Source organism: Neophocaena asiaeorientalis, unplaced genomic scaffold (assembly GCF_003031525.2).
Source record: "Neophocaena asiaeorientalis asiaeorientalis breed wild unplaced genomic scaffold, Neophocaena_asiaeorientalis_V1.1 scaffold263, whole genome shotgun sequence".
Classification (NCBI taxonomy): Eukaryota; Metazoa; Chordata; class Mammalia; order Artiodactyla; family Phocoenidae; genus Neophocaena; species Neophocaena asiaeorientalis.
The window spans coordinates 1,544,257-1,559,301 of NW_020175015.1; the positions used below are offsets into that span (position 1 = coordinate 1,544,257).

General features: G+C 36.4%; 1 protein-coding gene across 1 annotated transcript in view; it reads right to left on the minus strand.

Moving 5' to 3' along the window:
- PPME1 (protein phosphatase methylesterase 1) overlaps positions 1–15,045 on the minus strand; it is a 75,886-nt gene that overhangs the window by 35,503 nt on the left and 25,338 nt on the right. The window contains exons 2-3 of the mRNA XM_024761996.1: positions 6,586–6,679; positions 5,777–5,869 (exon numbers count right to left, since the gene is read on the minus strand). Of these exons, the coding sequence (XP_024617764.1) occupies positions 5,777–5,869; positions 6,586–6,679 (187 nt within the window). The remainder of the gene's footprint in view (positions 1–5,776; positions 5,870–6,585; positions 6,680–15,045) is intronic.

Genomic DNA, 15,045 nt, shown 5'->3' on the forward strand with positions numbered 1-15,045 from the left:
TATCAGGCACCAATCTAATTGCTTCAAATGAATTATCTAACTTTCTCCTCACAACTCTTTTATTTAGATACAATTTTCATCATGTTACAAGTGAGAACATTTTACACAGAGGTTTGGTAACTTGCCCAGGGACAAACAGCTAATAAGTGGTGAGGCCAAAATTAAAGTCTGAACAGCCTGATTCCAGGTGGTTCACAACCCTGGCTGCATAACAGAATCACATAAGGAGCTTCAGGAAATACTGCTACCCAGGTACTAACCCACCAGAAATTCTGATTTAAGTGATCTGGGTAGGGGTCCAGGATATCAACGCATTTTAGAGTTCCCCAAGTGATTCTAAGGTACAAAGTTTAGCCTAGCTCTAGAGTAGAGAATAAGAGTCAAGACTGGAAGTTAGATCTGGGTATTCTGTACCACTTTATTATCTCACTAAATTATCTCCCTGAGAAGTAGGCTGGGAAAATATTAGCCCAAATTTTGTTGCTGACAAAACAGGTTCTGAGAGGTATTGGTGAAGGTGTGGAGAAATAGGTATCCTCACAGACACATAAAATCCTCAAACTTTATAATGTTGGCTAATCTGATAAGTGAAAAGTGGTATTCTTTTATTTTAGTTTATATTTTACTCATTAATAGTAAGGTAGAGATATGGGGATATATGTATAACTGATTCACTTTGTTATAAAGCAGAAACTAACACACCATAGTAAAGCAATTATACTCCAATAAAAACGTTAAAAAAATAGTAAGGTAGACCCATTTTTATAAGTTTATCAGTTATTTATATTCCCTCTTCTGTGAACTACCACTTCGTATCTCTTGCTCATTTTTCTACCGGATTATCTTTTTCTTACTGCTTTTTGGGAGTTGTTTTTTTTTTAATGTTTATTTATTTGGCTGTGTGGAGTCTTCGTTGCGGTGCGCAGGCTCTTCATTGCGATGCACGGGCTTCTCTCTAGTTGTGGCACACAGGCTCCAGAGCACGCAGGCACAGTAGTTGCAGCATGTGGGCTCCAGAGCACGTGGACTTGTGGGCTCTCTAGTTGTGGCACGCGAGCTCTAGAGCGCACAGGCTTAGTTGCCCCACAGCGTGTGGGATCTTAGTTCCCCAACCAGGGATCAAACCCATGTCCCCTGCATTGGAAGGCGGATTCTTAACCACTGGACCATCAGGGAAGTCCCGGTAGTTTTTTTTAATATAATGAAACTGTTAACCCTTTGTCTGTTATTCATATTGCACGTATTTCAAATACTTTTTACTTAGCACATAGCTTGTGTTCTAATTTTAAGATATCTTGTCTAGGAGTTTTTCATTTTGGCAAAGTTGAATTTATCAACCTTTCTTTTATGGCTTTTTCTTCTTCTGGCTGCTCCAAGATCATACATGAATATTCTTACAGTTTGTTTTTTAAATTCAGTAGTTTAATCCATTTGGGTTTTTTTATATTAACTTATTTTTAAACATGGGCCTATTTCTTGATTCTTTCTGCCAATAACCATACTATTGATAGAGTTTTAGAATATGTTCTGATATATGAGAGGGCAAGTCCCTTCCCTCTTGCTCTTTTTCAAAATTATCTCAGCAATCACTGGGCATTTATTCTGTGTGAATTTTAGAGTCTCATGAAAAATCCCATTGAGATTTAGGGGAGTTAGATTCATACAGGAACATGATTTATTTCTCTATTCAGGTTTTCCTTTATATTCTTCTGTACTGTTTCCTCCATAAATGTCTTATAAGTTAAAACAAATAAGACTTATTCCCAGTTATTTTATAGTTTTGTCACTTTTATGGATAGAATAATTTTTCCTCTTATATTTCCAAATCCAGTAACTGCTAATATTTAGGAAAAGTAGATTTTTTTGTATTTACTTTGTAAACTATGGCTTCACTAGTAGTTTGCCAGTTGATTTTCTTTGGTTTTCTAGAGAGACAGTATTTACAAGTAATGACAGTTCTCACTCTTTTCAAAACTTTAAAACTCATTTTTCCTTCTTGTTTTATTGTTTGGCTAGAAGCTCCAGTATACTGTTGAAAATAGCACCCCTATCTTGTCTCTGACTTTAAAAGTGTCTGTTTTACCACTAGGTATATTTATGTAATTTTCTGGTATATAAACTTAATAAAGTTAAGAAAGTTTTTCATCTATTCCTAATTGCCAAGAGTTTTCAACATACTGGGTGTTGTACTTGATCAAGTCCTTTTTTCGTATCAAATGAGGCGAGAGATTAATTACACTGATAGATTTTCTAATGCTGGACCATTCTCACATTCCTGGGATAAAACCTAGTTGGTCAATGTATTACTATTTTACTACACTACTGGAGTTGATCTGCTGTTATTTTATTTAGGATTTTGCATCTATTTTATAACCGAAATTGGCTCACAGTTTTCTTGCAGTCTTTGCCTGGTTTTGGTATTAGACTGATGTTACCTTCACAAATGAATTGGGTAACTTAAAACAGTACTACTCTAAGTAGTACTTTTACGTGGTGAAAAATTTTAATTAAACTTTCTCCTTGGGAAAAGAAACTAACATTCCATAAGATATCAAATATTTAGAATTAATAAGAGACAGCCTTTTAACTAGTCTCTGTCTCCATTTATGTCTCCTGCCCAACCCATCATCTACACTAGCATCCTGATTATTCTAAAGCTCTTCAATGACTTCCCATTGCCTAAAACAGCGATACTCAATTACACAAGTAGGTAGATGTGTATCATAATGCTCAGTTTCCCAGAACTTTACAATCTCGGTGTGTTTGCAATTGTTTCATGCAAATCAGACTTTTGATACCCCTTCTCTAATTCTGACATGCCTAAAATAAGTTTATGGACAGGAGAAGTTTTGTGTTTAAAAATAGCTCCCTCTATTACCCTGAACTAAAGGATAGGGGTGCAATTCCCTAGCCAGGCATACAAGGCCCTCCCATAATTTTGTTCCTGTGATCTCTCTAGTCACCTCTTTCCCTGCTCCCTACCCTTATACTTTATACTCGAGCTACTTATAACTTCCAAAACATACTTCACTGTTACACTCTTCACTGCCTTTGTACTCATCTCTCCTTGAAATGCCTCTCTACTAATCTAATTTCTATTCAGTCTTTAAAGCCCAGATGTCCCTTCTCTTATGAAACTTTCTTTAATCTCCCCCCTCAACCATCATCAGAGTTAATAATTCCCTCCTCTATTACTTTTGTATCTTGTACATAGATGCTATAAACTCATCTAACAACTGAGTGCTTTTTTAAAAAAAATATTTATTTGGCTGTGTCGGGTCTTAGTTGTGGCATGCTGGCTCCAGAGTGCGTGGGCTTAGTTGCCCTGTGGCATGTGGGATCTTAGTTCCCTGACCAGGGATCTAACCTGCATCCCCTGCATTGGAAGGCGGATTCTTAACCACTGGACCACCAGGGCAGTCCTGACAACTGAGTGCTTGAGTCAAGCACTTTATCAAGAACCTCATATCTTTTGTTCAGTCTCATAACCACTCTATTAACTAGGTAGTATTATATCCATTTTACAAATTAAGAAACTAAAGCATGATAGATTAAGTTGTGTTGAGATTCAAATCCCAGTCTGAGATAAAAGCTTCTTAAAATTTTTGCTGTATTATCTATATATATATATGTTATCTCCATTTTTCCTATTTTCCCCAATAGACTTAAAACATCATATAAAAACAAGAGGGGCTTCCCTGGTGGCGCAGTGGTTGGGAGTCCGCCTGCCAATGCAGGGGACACGGGTTCGTGCCCCGGTCCGGGAGGATCCCGCGTGCCGCGGAGCGGCTGGGCCTGTGGGCCGTGGCCGCTGGGCCTGCGTGTCCGGAGCCTGTTGCTCCGCAACGGGAGAGGCCACAGCAGTGAGAGGCCCGTGTACCGCAAAAAAAAAAAAACAACAAGAAGATACATTTAATTCTCCAATGTATCTATAGCACCTAGCATAATGCCTGGCACAAAGTAGTGGTTTAAGTATTTGCTGATTGGCTGATCTTATTAAAGAGTGAACTCTCATTTCTCTGTCCTTAGTAACCCAGCACAAAACCTGAAATACAGAATACATTCATAAATATTTGCTAACATGAACTGAATTAACTGGGAAAAGAAACAGGAATCAGCAGATACTACAGATCCAATTCTTGGCTTCAATCAGTTCATACTTGGTTGGTCCCAGGTCCTTCAGAGGTACCAAAACTGAAAAGGACTGAAGGCTGATTTTCACTACTTTTTAAGTGTTTACTATTGATACTATAGTTGCTAAATTAGGAACAGGCACATGTTGCTGTTACCTGTTCACTCAAAAAACATTCCTTGAGTATACAATATGTTCCCAGAATAAATAAACTCTGGTTTTGCCTCCAAAAAAACTCACAATCTAGTTGAGGGATGTAAATGACTAAAGCCATGCTACTAAGAACTTGAAATGTGGCTAGTCCAAACTGAGATGTGTTATAAGTATAAAATATACACTGGATTTCAAAGACAGTATAAAAAATAATGTGAAATATCTCAACAGTAATTTTTATATTGATTATCTGTTGAAATTATAATATTTGGGGTACAATGGGTAAAATAAAATATATATTAAAAATTATTTCACATGTTTCTTTTTATCTATTTAATGTCCCTACTAGGAAATTTAAAATTACATGTGTGGCTCACATTATATTTCTACCAGATAACACAGGTCTAGAGACATGAAAGAGTCTAGCACTTACAGGCAAATCATACAGCTACATTCCACAGTAAGAGAAAGGAAGTAGCAAACAAGACAAGGGCCAAATCATTCAATAATTTAATAATGGTTAAGTAAGTGCCTATGTGTCAAAAACTGTTTCAGGAATTTGGGAAACAAAAGAAGTAAGACATTATCCCTGTTCTCAAGGAATTCATGGTCTAATAGAAGACATGAGAAGGCACCTTTATACTTAATTCCAATAATCCTGCTGCCAGGAATGAAATGATATATTCAGGGCCCTCCTCAACTCCACAGCTATCTGGCTCCAGGTATATAGTGCTGCATTCTTACTTGCTCCCACTTTCTGTCCTTCAGACTCACTAGTGGTAAGTAGAAGACATATGTATATCTGCTTGATACACACAAGAAGAGATGACAATTTCATTTTAGATAGGAATGTTGCCAGTATCTTCTTCAACAGTATCTCCCCTTATATATGGGCTACCCTACCCCAGAGTCAAGAATATTGGGAAGATCTACAACTGGCAGTACTCACAGAGACACATATTCTGTACTCTAGACCAGGGTATCATCAACCAAATATTACTTCCTAGTAGCTCACTAGTACCATTAAAATATAAACATTATTTAAAAAAGAAGGAACACTTTCCAAATATATATGGGGCATTTCGATGTGTTAAGTACTATAGCAGGCTCTATTAGGGAGACAAAGGACAGACATTATCTCTACCGAAGCACCCAAAAAGACTGTCTGCTTATCCATTACTTAAATCACTGAGACACAGTTCCCAACTTTGGAGAGTTCCATCCCCCTCATCCCAGTGCAATATATATAGAACATTTTATAAACTGAAGAATTCATGTGCTAAAGCTCACTCCAGTTAAAATCCTCTAGTTTAAAGAACACATGATTTTGGCCTATGATGATAAATGTTTGAAATCGACTTACATCCCTAACCATCTTATATGAAGCTAAGTGAATGAACACAGAAGAAAGTTAGGCTAGTCAAATTCATCCCCAAGTAAATAATGATTGTGCTAACTAACATTAACTTCCACTATCAACTGCTTACTTACCGTGAACACAGCCCAAGAAAGGGCAGAGTGGCCTCCTCCATGCAGAAGAAGTAGGACTGGACCCTCTGAGCCACTCTTGTAAACTCGAAAAGTGTATGAATAGTTAAAGATAACATATCTAAGCTTTTGCTCACTGAAGTTTTTGATTACTTAGTCATAATGACTGGATCAGAAAACTCAGTCAGGACCAAGCTATAAGCAAAGCTGCAGACTTCCAAACCTAAGAGGCACTTAAGTAGAAGTTTCTGAGACACCAAACCTGTTTTTGAGGCATGGAGCCAGTATGACCACGTTCTTTTTCCCACTTTTCTTTTTAATTATTATTTTTTATTTTGACTGTACCACACGGCTTGTGGGATCTTAGTTCCCTGACCAGGGACTGAACCCAGGCCCTCTGCAGTCAAAAGGCTGAGTCCTAACCACTGGACTGCCAGGGAATGCCCATCACCACTTTTTCAAAGGGAAAAAAACTATTCCCTTTGCCCTAATGAGGACACAGTCCCTGGTTTCTAGACGCTAGACCAGTTCAACTCACTTGACTCATGAAACCTTCCCCTCAAAACCTGGGCCCTCAAAAGATATATCAGTTTCAAGAATTTAATTCTTAATCCCTTCCCCATGCATGAGACAATTATAGCCAAATAAGATATTGGCACAGTCTTACAAGAAATATTCCATGTTGTACAAGGAACAGGTAGAGAATGAAAATGAAATAAACAGCAAGAATAAAGAACATTTTAGAAACTACACAAATCTTCTTAGACAATGTTATAAGCCTATTAAAGAATAAGCCATTTTACAAAGGATATATCCTTGCCAGTTTCATTCTCTACTTCTACATCTTCCATGGATTCAAAGTACTGACTCCACGGAACAGGAGAAAAGTCCCGCTTTCTTCCAGGGCTAAGGGAAAAAAAAGAGAGAGATTTCAAGTAAAAATTAGTTATGCATGAAAAGGTAAAATCTTCATCAACAAATATTAAACGTAAATCTGAAATGAAAATAGCAAGATATTTTCTCGTAAAGATATGAAGAGTTTTCATACACAAAGTATTACATTAAACTGTTTTTAAAAGCTCATATATGTATAAAATTTTAGGATTTTAGGAAATTCATTAGTATGTTTTTTTTCATTAGTATGTTTTAATCACAAATATATTGTGTGTATATACACACAACAAAACCTGCTAGTTCTCTCACCTTGTTCTTGGCTATAGGCTCATTCCTATCCTCTCAATCCACTTTAATATTGTTCCTGCTACATTAATTTTTGGTCACTATTGCTTCTTCATACCTTTAATCCTTCACATTTTTTCATGCTTCTTTGTCATTTCCCAACCAATCAATATACAAGCTTCATAGAAGGCAAACTGTCCGTATCAATACCTTGAATTTCTGGGCATTTATCTGAAGAGAAGCTCACACAGAAGTGAAATGACTTATCTATTCAATGTAGCATTGCTTGTAATAGAGAAAAATTGGAAATAACCTAAATATCAACAGGTGACTAATTAAAATAAATTTTGGTACACAGAGAAATATTTTGTTGTAAAAAGAAGGAAGCGATTATATATTGATAAAATTCCTTATTTATGGATAAGATACACTGTTAAGTAAACAAAGAAACATGATGCACATACTACCATTTGGGTAAAAATGAGAAATATGCATAAATGTAATTGCTTATATATATTTAGAATATCTCTGAACGAATACTGATATAACACTGATGGTAACCTGGGAGGGGAACTATGACTGGGAGGTGAGAGGGACAATTTTCATTGTACATCCCTTTCTATGTTTTGATCTTTGAACCATGTATTATTTTAAATTATTGTTATTTTAAATTATTATATTAAACTATTTTGAAACAAAACAAAAATAATTGATAAATATCTGTTTACAACCTAAGGCTTCAACCTTGGATGGAACACAAGAAAGAAACCCTGAGTCTTCCTCTATTTCCACACAGATTCTTTCCAGTAATGTAGGAAATTTAGCATTCCATCAGCAGCAAAACATTAACTCCTGCCTGACAACTTCTTGTATATGCTATGGGACCGAATTGAGAATATGTACAAAGCATAATACAAAGCTACTTTTAAAAACTTAAGTTAATACAAAAGCACTCTAGGTTGACTATAATACTGGAAAGAATTACTGCCGCTGGGCAGTAAGGAATGTATTCTCTCAACAGTCAAGTATTTATCGAATATCTACCTTCTACTAGGCATTGAAACAGGTCAGTAGGTCTCAATCCATGTAACAATAAAATCACCTGGGGAGCTTTTAAAACTACTGATGTTTGGATCTCACCTCTAGAAATTGATTTAAATGGTCTGGGATGTGGCCTAGGTACTGATAATTTTTAAAGTTCCCCAAGTTGAGAGAGAGATGCTAGAAATACAAAGGTAGAATATATGATTTGGAGTGAGAGAGGAGTTCAAATTCCTCACAGTTCATACCATTTCCCTATAATTCCTAACGCAGTATGGACTTGGGCAAATTCAAATTATCTAAATTCTGCCTTGGATTATAGTGACTAAGTAAAATAAGATATCCTTTAAAATAATCTAATACATCTGGCATTTGGTAGTTGCTCAGTAAATGGGTAAACCTATCTTCTGATAGAAAAAGTCCCTCTGTGGAAGTAAACTACAACTTTAGCCTAGACCTATTTTTTGGTTTACTGGTTGCACTTGAATTCCTACTGCAAAACTAAAAGCAGACCTATTTTTTTTTCAGTTATTTATTTATTTTTATTGAAATATAGTTGATTTACAATATTACATTAGTTTCAGGTGTACAGCATAATGATTCAGAATTTTTGCAGATTATACTTCATTATAAGTTATTACAAAATAATGGCCATAATTCCCTGTGCTATACAATATATCCTTTTTGCTTACCTATTTTATACACAGTAGTTTGTATCTGTTAATCCCATATGCCTAATTTGTCCCTCCCCCTTCCTGCTCCCCTTTGGTAACCACTAGTTTGTTTTCTATATCTGTGAGTCTATCTTGCATATACATTCATTTGTATTATTTTTTAGATTCCATATATAAGTGATACCATACAGTATTTGTCTTTGTCTGACATTTCACTAAGCATAATATTCTCTAGGTTCATCCACATTGCTACAAATGGCAGAATTTCATTCTAAAAGCAGAACTCTTAATTCTACTTATCAGTCACTCACAAACTCATCTATGCATATACTAAAATTTGAGTACATATAACAATCAAAACATAGCATGCCAAACCTATTATAATAGATTCTAAGAATCCATGCATGAAATTTTGATGTCTAGAGCTAGGATATCGTAGTAATATTACCTAACATTTACTGTACGCAACAGTGAGTCACTGTGCCAATTTACAGGCATGATTCTATTTAATTCTGACAAAACTTTGAGTTGTTTTTATCCCCATTTCTCAGATTAAACAACAGATTTAGAGATACAAAGCAACTTGCCAAAGGTTCTACAGGACGCAAATCCAGTTCCATCACTCTTCAAAGTCTCTGTTCTTTACTCCAATGCTACATTAATTCTCAGATTTTTTTTGTCTCTCACTCTCTCATTTATACTTCTGAAAAGTAATAAGGCTTTATGTAGGGCATATTATCAGAGGTTTCCTTTCCAGAGTCTAAATATGACTGATTTTGCCAAGGCCACAGAAACTTTCCAAGTTGGCCAGGCACTAGTTAAAGAAAAATTACTTCCTACCATCAGAAATCATTCCTAGGAAAACAGCCTCCACTTCTAATCTTCATTTAAAAAATAAATTTTCAGGGACTACCCAACTTATACAACATATGAGTAATTCCCATTTAGTTAAAAAGCCAATAATCTATACCTCAAAATGTTGCTCCTACTCCCACAGAGATCTTTCTGGCATACTCCTAACATCTGCATTTGAACACATAATTGTTTATATACTCCATGACTTCAGGAAATTTTGCACAAGGTTAGATAAGAAGTAGAATATGAATCTTTATATTCTAGTCAGAAAGAATACTCTGTATTTTAGAGTTGAAGTTTTGGTTCTTTTAAAAAATAGTTTCTTATTCTTTTATGCCTAGCTACTTTATGGTCATTACAGCCTGTGTAGGCTCTTTTTAGTTATAATTTTTTATTTTATTATTTACTTATTTATTTAGCCACGCCACGTGGCTTGCAGGATCTTAGTTCCCAACAAGGGGCTGAACCCGGGCCACGGCAGGGGAAGCGTTGAGTCCTAACCACTGGACCGCCAGGGAATTCCCTACTTATAATTGTTTTAAATGAATTAATTACTGACTTTTTTCTCCATGGACTCATAATGAAAGAATTCTGAAATAAGAACTTTCAAAAGCATAACAAGGTTAAGTTATACTTTAAAAATAAGGATTTATTCACCAAGAACCTATTATATGTATCAGGCTTGTGACTGAGGTGGGGTGGTAGGAGATGCTGGGATTACCATAAAACTAGTGAGACAATGCCTCTGCTCTCAAGAAGCTAATATCAAATACCTAAATATCTAACATAATGTACAGATAAATACTGTAAATAGCCTAAGAGGTACAGCTAAAGTGCTGTGAATGTTCAGAGGGAATAAAGATTACTTTCAGCTTGGGAAATAGAGACTTCAAAGAAAAAATAATATTTAAGCTATACACTAAAGGACAAACAGAATTTGGACTGATGATGGAAGCAGAGAAATAGGGAGGGGTAAGGCAGACATTTCAGGGAGAGAGAAGGGCACAAATAAGTACCCGGTATGATGCCCGTCATGGGGGTACTATTAAAAAACAAAGTAAAAAAATAAATGCAATAAGGTGGGAATAAGTACAGCAGTTTTGAAAACTAAGAGCTTATACAAGTAAAAGCAGATAGTGGAGAAAGAATAATAATAAAGTACAAAATATATGATCTTTTTCTGTTATTTGTGTGTTAGGGTCCCAAAAGCCAGATAGGGTTTGAATGGTATTGTAGAAAATGAGCAGCCAATAAAATGCACAGATTAAAGTATTTCAGAAAGATCAATGTGGTGAGAGGTACAAGATGGACTTGGTTCTGGAAAACAATATGTTGTAATAACCTGGGTAGGAAAAGATGGGAGTATAGACTGACAATGGAATTTAAGAGGAGGAAAACACAGAAAGAACTTTCAAAAAGGCAATCAACAAATCTCAGGAATGTTCAAGATATGGAAGATGACTGACAGTAGAATCAAAGTCATTCTAAAGTTCTGAACTAATAGATGAATTACTAAGTCCAACAATTTATAAATAAAAATCTACTTTGGGGGACTTTGCTGGTGACACAGTGGTTAAAACTCAGTGCTCCCAATGCAGGGGGCCCAGGTTCAATCCCTGGTCAGGCAACTAGACCCCACATGCATGCTGCAACTAAGAGTTCACGTGCCACAACTAAGGAGCCTGTGTGCCACAACTAACAAGCCTGCCGGCTGCAACTTAAGACCCAACACAACCAAATAAATAAATAAAAATAAGAAAAAAAAATTATTAAAAAAATAATAAAAATCTACTTTGGGAGGTAAATGTATACAAAATTTTTGATGTCAGAAAAAAGTTTATTTCAAACCTAACAAAATAAATGTATCATTTCCTCCCATCTCCTGCTACCAGAGGAAGGAGTTCGGCAGCCAAGGAACAAAGTAGTACTATAAGAGACACACAGGAAATATGGCTTCTACCTAAACCATGTGAATCAAGTGTGTTTATGGACCCTTTGCTATTCTCATAGACCCTGTTCAGAATCTGATGAGTGATGAGCCCTCACTCTAGAAAAAAATTCATACACATATATTTCGTATACAATTTCCTGGCTTCAAGAAACCCATCTATGAATCTCAAATTAAGAACCCTTGGCCTAACATGAAAAGATGCTCATCATTGCTAATTATTAGAGAAAAGCAAATTAAAACTACAATGAGGTACCACCTCACACCAATCAGAATAGCCATCATTAAAAAGTCTACAAATAATAAATGCTGGAGAGGGTGTGGAGAAAGGGAACCCTCTTACACTGCTGCTGGGAATGTAAATTGGGACAGTCATTATGTAAAACAGTATGGAAATTACTCAGAAAAGTAAAAATAGAGGTGCCATATGATCTAGCAATCCCACTCCTGGGCATATACCCAGACAAAACTATAATATGAAAAGATACAAGCACCCCTATGCTCACAGCAGCACTATTTACAATAGTTAAGACATGCAAACAACCTAAATGTCCCTTGACAGATGAATGGATAAAGAAGATGTGGTACATATATACAATGGAATATTACTCGGCCATAAAAAGGAATGAAATAATGCCATTTGCAGCAACATGGATGGACCTAGAGATTATCATACTAAGCAAAGTAAGTCAGAAAGAGAAAGACAAATACCATATGATATCACTTATATGTGGAATCTAAAATACAACACAAATGAACATATCTATGAAACAGAAACAGACTCACAGACATAGAGAACAGACTTGTGGTTGTCAAGGGTGGGGGCCTGGGGGAGAAAAGGATTTTGAGTTTGGGATTAGCAGATGCAAACTAGTATATATAGGACGGATAAACAACAAGGTCCTACTGTATAGTACAGGGAACTATATTCAATATCCCATGATAAACCATAATGGAAAAGAATATGAAAAAATATATATATATTTATAATTGAGTGACTGCTGTACAGCAGAAATTAACACAACACTGTAAATCAACTATACTTCAAGAAAATTTTTAAAAAAAGAACCCTTGGCCTATATATGAACCTTAACAATCTATTTCCAGCAGAAAGAGGAAAATTTTTAAAGAGGAAGAAAAGAATGAGGGGCTACTCCACCCTTAAAACTTTCTAAATATAAATTAATTTTCCATTTGCTAGAGACTAAAGATTTGTTTTCATATCCCATTTCTGCCTTTATTAACTGTGTGATCTTGGGCAAGTCACTTAACTTCTCCAGGCCTGAGTTTCTTCATGTCAGATAGGGTTATAGCATCAGTTTTACACGCTTTGTTATGAGGATTAAAGTAGTCTTCTTATCCTTTGGTTACCCTCAAAGTAGCCTGTTCTATTTTTGTCATACAACTAGTCATTGCCTAAAATTAGTGTGTTCCTGTATTTGTTATTATCTTTCACTCACTCCACCTAATTTGCTACTGTTTGAGATCCATGAGAGCAAGAATGTTCTCCATTTGTTCACCAGTGTACTCTCAAAGCCTGACACACTGATGATTATCTGTTGACAGTATGAAATAAGCTAATGTGCATAAAGTACTTAGCTTGGTGTCTTATTATTATTACTATTATTATTATGCTTTGAGGTTAATAAACAGAATCCTCCTTACTGAATCCTGATAAGGCTTCCAATGAAAGGAAATGGGACATTACAAAGCTACACTAATCAAGACTGTAGTACAAGCATGAGAGTAGACATACAGATTAACTGAACAGAATTCAAAGTCCAGAAATAAACTCTAACCTTTACATCAATAGTGGTTCAACAAAGGGGCCAAGACAATTCACTGGGGAAAGAACAGTCCTTCCAACAAATGAAGTCAGGACAACTGCAAAAGTATTCATGCAGAAGTATGAGAATCTAGACCCTTTTCCTCTTACTATATACATAATTAAATCAAAGTGGATCACAAACCTAAATTAAGAGCTAAAACTATAAAACTCTAAGAAGAAAACACAGGGGTAAATATTGTGATCTTGGGTTAAGCAACAATTTCTTAGATACAACACCAAAAGCAGAAATGATAAAAGAGAAGATTTAGGAGTTGGAGTTCACCAAAATTAAAACTATTTATTAAAACTATAAGGACTGGGCTCCACTGGTGGCGCAGTGGTTAAGAATCTGCCTGCCAATGCAGGGGACATGGGTTCGAGCCCTGATCCGGGAAGATCCCACGTGCCGCAGAGCAACTAAGCCCGTGTGCCACAACTACTGAAGCCCGCACGCCTACAGCCCATGCTCTGCAACAAGAAAAGCCACTGCAATGAGAAGCCCGCGTACCACAATGAAGAGTAGCCCCCACTTGCCGCAACTAAACAAAGCCCGTGCAGCAACAAAGACCCAATGCAGCCAAAGAAAATAACACCACAAACTATAGAGACTTCCCTGGTGGTGCAGTGGTTAAGAATCTGCCTGCCAATGCAGGGGACATGGGTTCGAGCCCTGATCCGGGAAGATCCCACGTGCCGCAGAGCAACTAAGCCCGTGTGCCACAACTACTGAGCCTGTGCTCCAGAGCCCACAAGCCACAATACTAAGCCCACATGCCACAACTACTGAAGCCCGGGCGCCTAGAGCCAGTGCTCTGCAACAAGAGAAGCCACTGCAAGGAGAAGCCCGTGCACTGCAACAAAGAGTAGCCCCCGCTCGCCAGAACTAGAGAAAGCCCACATGCAGCAACAAAGACCCAACGCAGCCAAAAATAAATAAATAAATTTAATTAACTAAAAAAACACTATATATATTTTTACAGTATGGCTATGTACAGATTACCTCAGGTTAAATTTTATTTCCAATAATTATAAGCTTTGTGACCATTATTAGCAAGTTATTTCTGCCTTAATTTCCTCAACTGTAAGCTCTGAAATGTGATTCACAAGCAGGCATATAAGTACTTCATAAAGTGTTAGTTATTACAGAAACACTGTTCATAGCTAAGCCACACACTTACTGATATTTTCTTTCTTGTAAAACTTTTGTCCAGAATAACTGTCTTTTATTTTGTTTACTGAGGTTTCTATTAAACTATCACTAATTGCTTCCCCAAACCTTTTAATAGACAAAAGACATTAATAGGCATTTCACAAAAAAGGAAACACAAATAGCCTATAGACACATTAAAAGGTTCCCAATTTCATTCATAGTCAAGAGACATAATTTTTTTAAAAACAGGAGAAAATCAAACTTTAACAACATGTATATAGGGGAGAGACCAGGAAAATTGACTCACTCCAAAAGACATAAAATTTTAAATCACAGTAAGGTATAATTTCACACCCAGCATGTTGACAAAATATAAGAAGCCAAACATTACCACATCCTGGGGAGGATACGGATCAGATGGAACTGTCATCCACTGCTGGTGGGAGTGTAAATGGGGAAAACTGTTTGGAAAACAGTGAGGCATCACCTGGTAAAACTGAACAGGTGTCCTTCAATCTAGCAGTTTCAGTTTACAGAGAAATGCCTGTACTTAAGTACTAAGATACACATAAAAGGATGTTCACAGAAGCATTTCCA